The sequence below is a fragment of the Gossypium arboreum genome, chromosome 7 (genome assembly GCF_025698485.1).
Source record: "Gossypium arboreum isolate Shixiya-1 chromosome 7, ASM2569848v2, whole genome shotgun sequence".
Taxonomy (NCBI): Eukaryota; Viridiplantae; Streptophyta; class Magnoliopsida; order Malvales; family Malvaceae; genus Gossypium; species Gossypium arboreum.
The window spans coordinates 58,848,334-58,854,970 of NC_069076.1; the positions used below are offsets into that span (position 1 = coordinate 58,848,334).

At 36.8% G+C, this 6,637-nt stretch overlaps 2 protein-coding genes across 2 annotated transcripts; one reads left to right on the plus strand and one right to left on the minus strand.

The window, feature by feature from the left end:
- LOC108453438 (guanine nucleotide-binding protein-like NSN1) lies at window positions 1-3,906 on the plus strand. Its single transcript, XM_017751542.2, has 9 exons — window positions 1-182; window positions 277-521; window positions 908-1,007; window positions 1,088-1,261; window positions 1,583-1,800; window positions 1,978-2,242; window positions 2,781-2,960; window positions 3,073-3,284; window positions 3,403-3,906. The coding sequence occupies exons 1-9, from the start codon at window positions 164-166 to the stop codon at window positions 3,751-3,753; spliced, it is 1,764 nt and encodes a 587-aa protein (XP_017607031.1). The 5' UTR covers window positions 1-163; the 3' UTR covers window positions 3,754-3,906.
- Window positions 3,907-3,968: 62 nt separating this feature from the next.
- LOC108453446 (uncharacterized) lies at window positions 3,969-6,289 on the minus strand. Its single transcript, XM_053030611.1, has 3 exons — window positions 5,921-6,289; window positions 5,225-5,379; window positions 3,969-4,326 (listed from the first exon to the last, which is right to left on the minus strand). The coding sequence occupies exons 1-3, from the start codon at window positions 6,153-6,155 to the stop codon at window positions 4,072-4,074; spliced, it is 645 nt and encodes a 214-aa protein (XP_052886571.1). The 5' UTR covers window positions 6,156-6,289; the 3' UTR covers window positions 3,969-4,071.
- Window positions 6,290-6,637: the final 348 nt, after the last annotated feature.

The window sequence follows — 6,637 nt, forward strand, 5'->3', positions numbered from 1 at the left end:
AGAAAAAGATAAACCACTTATAAAGAATTTGTTTAAATCACTCCTACTTGACCCCTTTTTTAAAAACCCTAAATAAATCTTTTAAACTAATTCATTCTCTCCATTCTCCTCTCCTCAAACCCTAAAAGAAACAGCAAAGGGGCGCTGCTTGCACTTCCCAACAATGGTGAAAAGGAGCAAAAGTAAACAAAGCTCCATTCTCTCAAATTTCTGTTTCTCATTTATTTTTCTTAAAGGAAGTATTTCTTTTATGGTTATGTTTATATGATTTTGTAGAGAGCAAGAGCAAGAGGGTTTCACTCAAGCAAAAGTACAAGGTTATAAGAAAAGTAAAGGAGCATCACAAGAAGAAAGCTAAGGAAGCGAAGAAGTTGGGATTGAACCGTAAGAGAAAGGTTGAGAAAGACCCTGGCATCCCCAGTGATTGGCCTTTCAAGGAACAAGAGCTCAAGGCTCTCGAGGCTCGTCGAGCTCGGGCACTCGAGGAATTGGAGCAAAAGAAAGCTGCCCGAAAGGAGAGGGTATTGTTTCAATATCCTTTTCACTGAAAACAAATTCGTTCTTTATACACTTTTACTTTTTTTTTGTTTGGGGGGGGGGAGTGGCGGCGGCAGGTATTTTTTAAATTGGAATATTTCATGGATAGTGGTGTATTGAAGGAATGAGTTTGATGCCGAGGGGGAGGTTTAATTTTGAGTTTTAACACGCTCTCTAGTTTGTAGTTGTTTAAGCCCGTTAAGATCATGTCTATATGATAACCTTTGACTTTTCCATTTTTGTTTTCAGTAACTTATGTTGCTTTTCACTGTCAATGTTGATTTTTTTTTTTTATGGTTTAAGTGTTGTTATGATTCTAAATGTTATTTGAAGTTTCAATTGTTTACTTTTGAACTTTTATGATTTCCAGGCAAAAAAGAGGAAGATGGGTTTACTAGCGGATGATGACAAGGAACCTATTGAAGAGGGAAAGGGAATTAATGATTCTATTGGAACTACTAAACCTCGGGGTAAGTTGATATTAAGGTAAGAGATTGATTTGCTCTTGGTGGATGGTTCAGATATTTTGACGTTGTCTTCTTATTTGCAGATAACTCAGATAGAGCTTTCTACAAGGAGTTGGTTAAAGTCATTGAAGCATCAGATGTCATTTTGGAAGTCCTAGACGCAAGAGATCCCCTCGGTACTCGTTGTATTGATATGGAAAAGATGGTGATGAAATCTGGTCCTGATAAGCACCTGGTGTTGCTTTTAAATAAAATTGGTAAATTCTATATTTCACTTTCCCTATCTACTCAATGCTTTCCCTTGTGAGATGAATATGTCAACCTTAAGAAATTCTGGGCATCCTCATTCTGTCTTAGAGATAATATGTTAAGTTTAAGGAATTTCTAGGCATCCTTCCACAGTTGACATTTCACACAAGGATCATTCCACTTAACATCTGGATGTATTGTTGGATTTTGCAATGTCACTGTATCTGTATGTTCTAGCAAATATTAGGGCGTTGCTTCTATTACTTTTTCTCCTTACGTTTTTCTTTTAATTTTTCCTTGAATCTTTACAATGAAACCTTGCATTTCAGATCTTGTTCCTCGAGAAGCTGTTGAAAAGTGGCTCAAATATCTTAGGGAAGAGTTACCAGCTGTTGCCTTTAAGTGCAGCACTCAAGAACAGAGATCAAACTTGGGATGGAAATCTTCTTCAAAGGCAGCAAAGCCTAGCAATCTTCTGCAAACTAGTGATTGTCTTGGAGCAGAAACTCTCATTAAATTGCTGAAAAATTACTCAAGAAGTCATGAGGTACATTCAATTGTTGTTTTGAGGCTGCAATATAATTTTCTCTTATTGTTGATTCTTAGCAGTAATTCCATCCTTTATGTTAGATGCTCTTCTGGTTATCTGCCTGTTCAAATTCATGACTTTGAATCCCTTGTTGTAAAACAAATATCGATGCCGTTGTGTAACTTATTTTTGCAGATAAAGAAGTCCATAACTGTGGGTGTTATTGGCCTGCCTAATGTTGGAAAGAGTAGCCTAGTTAACAGCCTGAAAAGATGCCACGTTGTCAATGTTGGTGCTACTCCAGGGTTGACAAGATCAATGCAAGAGGTTCAATTGGACAAGAATGTAAAATTATTGGATTGTCCTGGTGTTGTTATGCTTCGATCTGAAGGGAACGATGCATCAATAGCTCTTCGAAACTGCAAAAGAATTGAGAAGCTGGATGATCCAGTTGGCCCAGGTATTTCAACCAGTGAAATTTGTGTTTCATATAGCTGACTGCAACTATATGCATTAAGGCATAATTTTTTGATATGAGCTTAGTTGGAAATTGGATAATTTTGGTGTGAATTATTGAAAGAACTACAAGCTAGACTTTCTGCAATGTATATCTTAATAGGAAAGGTTTTGAAATTACTATATCTTTTCTAATGCCATTCATTTCATAGAAGATGAATAAAATTGATTATGATGTGGGTGTGCTAACTTTGTCAGAAATATGCTAGAGGGAATATAGGAGAAATAAATATGAGACTTAGGTCCCAAGTTAAGATGAGAGTGTAAACGAGTTGTGGAATTACACTGACATCAAATCCTTCTATAAAATTAAGATTGATTAGTGAAATATGCTGCGGCATGATAATGGAAATTGAAGTGCATTGCTTGTCTGGGCTGGAATCTGTGAATAGGAGATCATTTAAGTATCCCACTATTGGTAATATCTTGACAGAAATGAGGTAGCAATACTAATTTGTAATTCTCCTATGTCAACAATGCAGTGAAAGATATTCTCAAGCTTTGTCCTGAAAGACTCTTGGTAACAATATACAAGATCCCTGGCTTTCAATCAGTTGATGAATTCCTTCAGAATGTTGCAACTGGAAGGGGTAAGCTTAAAAAAGGTGGTATAGTGGATGTTGAAGCTGCTGCAAGGATCATTTTGCATGACTGGAATGAAGGTCTGTGTGTCAATACATTTTCTGGCGGGCTGTTTTACCTGTCTTAACTTAGAAAACCCGAAAATGGATAAAATTAATTGTTTACTTCTCTAATTTATTTGGTATTCTTCAGGTAAAATTCCATATTACAGCATGCCTCCTGTTAGAAATCAAGAAGAACCTTCCGAGGCGAGGATTGTTACTGAACTTGGGAAAGAATTCAATGTTGATGAGGTTTATAACACTGAATCTTCATTCATCGGAAGTCTCAAGTCAACCGATGATTTCCATTCTGTTGAAGTTCCTGCTAGCCACCCTCTCAAGTTTGATGAGGCTATGCTAGAGGTTTGTAATTGCTCTTTTAGGACTCTTTTGTGGTTTAATCTTAGTTTTGCGTGTTAATAGATGGAATAGCTTGAACTAATGGTGTTATATAAATCTGTTGGCTATTTGCGCACCACAGGATAATGCCCAACCCTTGCAATCAATTGAAGGTGATGAAAAGCAAGAAGATACCTCTGATAATGGTGTTAATGATGAGCACATGGCTTCCGAAGAAGAAGATGCTGAAAAGGCAAAGTCAAAATCTGCCTCGAGCAGGCAAAATGAGAAGCTGTTTGCGGTAGAAGGCATGCTGAACACAAAGATGAAAAGAGCTGAGAATAAGAGAAGGAAAAAAGCCAAAAATAAATTAACCCCAGGGGATGATGCTATGGATGATGATGGTGATAATGATTATGACTTTGGTGTGGATTATGTTAGGGAAAAGAGCAAAACTAGTGGAGGACTTCCAATGTCAGGTGTTGAAAGTTGATGAGTTATGAGAACTAAACATAGAAAATTTGTGCAGACACTGAAGGTGTTGGATCCATGCAGGATGAGAAATTTTGTTTAATCGATGTAATTCCTTTCAATGCTGTCACTTGTTAAAGCGTTATTTAATGAATGCTTACATACTTTTTAAGAACCTGAACGTATAAACCTGAAAGTTCATTTCTTTTTGTTGAATATAAAGGGAGCAGAAATAGATTCAAACAAAAAGGATCATGGGGGATTAAACACCCTGGATATTATATATATTTGGTACTGTATCAGATGAAAAGTGTGAAATACAAATAGAGATACTTTGGCACTATTCCTTTTTAGTATCAAGCCCAGGGTCTGTATTAGCAGCAGCAGGGTTGGCGGGATTATAGGAGGATGGGGTTGTAGAAACTCCGTTATTGGCAGTTGAGGGCGAAGCTTTAGCTGCAGCCCCATTATTTGCAGTGCCACCACTACCCATCGAAGTACTTAGGGAAGTAGATTTCGGAATCAGCCCCTGTGCCTCCAATGCCTCGCGTGCTGCTTGCTCTTTGGCTTTTTTTGCTCTTTCCAATACCTCTTCCTGTGTGCATGAATTAAAGGGGATGTCATATTTTAATAAATCATCAAAATGAATGAGAAAAATGCAGCAAATTTGCAGATGAACGATTTCAATTCCAACTAAAAAAGAAAAGATCCTGATGCCCAATTTGTTATTGCATTTACTCAGAAAATAATGGTTCATCACTATGTAAACCGACAAAGGTCAGTTTCAAAAACGATGTAGTAGTTGTAAAGTTGAATTCTAGCTTGAGCCTCCAATAACTAACTAGAAGTGGAATTCAGATAATACAACTTGCTAGAATTCAAGTTGGTGAGAAACTGTGGCCATGCAGTTCATGATGAGGTTAAGGGAGAGGGTGGGTTACTGGAAATGCCATTGATACATTATATTTGAAAACCTGAACACCATAATTTTCCTCAAAAGAAAGAAAAGGGGTCTCTTACATTAACTCTTCCTATTGTAAATGAAGCAAAAATAATACCAGCATCAAAAGAAGGCATTTAAAACAAATGACGACTGCAATTTCGTAAGGCTTCCAAGAACAGATGTCAAAACATGAAAAGAACCTTTGACTCCTCCCATTTAAATACCTTCAAATTATTGTTATTTTCCCAGTAAGGTTTGGTTTGTAAGCGATAGAACCAGTCACTTTGGGCACCATAACATTCTGATTCAGAAACACACATAATGGCCAAGCAGAACAGAACTGTATTAGAGCCAAATTTCAAATTCATAAAACTCTCCACTGGTGACGTTTGTGCTTTAGCAAATAAGCTATTCCAAGAGCTATGAAATAAACCCAGCAAAGTGAACATCCCCCAAAAAAAAAAAAAAAAAAAAAAAAGAAAAAAAGAAAGGGCCATGACATGAATCATGAATTTATCAAGGATTAGATTCAAGAACAAAATCTGGTTACCTGGAAATCCTGCACTTGCTTTTGTTGCTCAGCCTGCAACCTTCCAACAACACTCAAAAACTCCCCAATTGTGGACTCTATTCTTTCATTCAATGCTTCGGCTACAGCCTTCCCTAAGAAAAAAGCATCCAGCACATTCCTGCTTTCATTATCACCTGCAATAGGAAGTATCCCACTCAGTTTCACAAAGAAAGGAAGAAAAAGAAACACACAGCTACAGTGTCTTATGGGGTTGGGTTCATTCCTTCTTCTCAAGAAACACTCAATTTAACCTTAATCCCACAGGTGCACACAATTGTAACCATGTTTATACCATTAGGTCTTGTTAATACTTATTTTCCAGCAAGATAAAATCCCTGCTTCATTACTCCAACTATAACCAGCTTAATGATGCTATCTTGATGAGCTCTTCTAGCATTTCGACTATCTTAATGAGCTCATTAATGTTATCACGTTGTAAATAGAAAAAAAAATTAGGGATTTATTCATGTATAAATACACCCTCTACTGTATATTTCCACTACAAACACACACACAGAGAAATTCTCGATTAAAATCAAAGTTCACGAAGCAAACACAAAATAAACCCAGAATAGTAGGATTTTTGAATCCCAGAAGCCACTTGGCAATGATGGATTTGAACACCAAATAAAAAGAAAAGGGAACTAACACCAAGAAACTGAAAAGGAACTAGACCTGAACCAGGAGCACCACCTCGCCCAGTGCTACTTCTGGAGATAACACTACTTCTGTGAATCAGTCTGGGGCCACCAAAGCTAAAAATTGTAAGACAGAGATCTGAGGAACATAGCTTAGTAGGAGGAGGCACAAGAGAGTTACATGGATTGATACAAGGCTTGGTTTGAATCTTAGATTGTTGAAAAGAGGGGAAAGTAGAAGTGGGGATTGAAGCTGAAGCCAGACCGCACATGCTTACTCTCTCTAACTTGCTCCTCCTTTCTCAGTTGTCAAACTTCAGCTTCCATATTTGATATTTCTGTACTTCGTTTTATGTCTTTGTCATCAGAAGAATGTAGTAGATTTTCTTGCAAGAAAAATGGGTTTGGGTTTTGGTGTTTAAAAATCAAGCAGACTGGGCTGGGGGGAGCCTTTGTTCTCGGTTGGTTGATTCTTATATTTGATAAACAGCCCTCTCCTACGGGCTACGGCTCTGCCACATCCATGGGTTCCACCTACACAATACATTTTGGCTAAAGAATAAAAATCCATTTAAACTCCTATGGCTCTTTACTATTTACTACAATATATTTGTAATATTTTGAATATATTATTAAAATTTAATTTTATACGAGAGGATGGTATGTATTAATTGAAATATATTTCATTTTATTAACATTTTAATAAAAATATAAACATTTATTAAATAAAATGATTTAATGTGAGATTAAACTA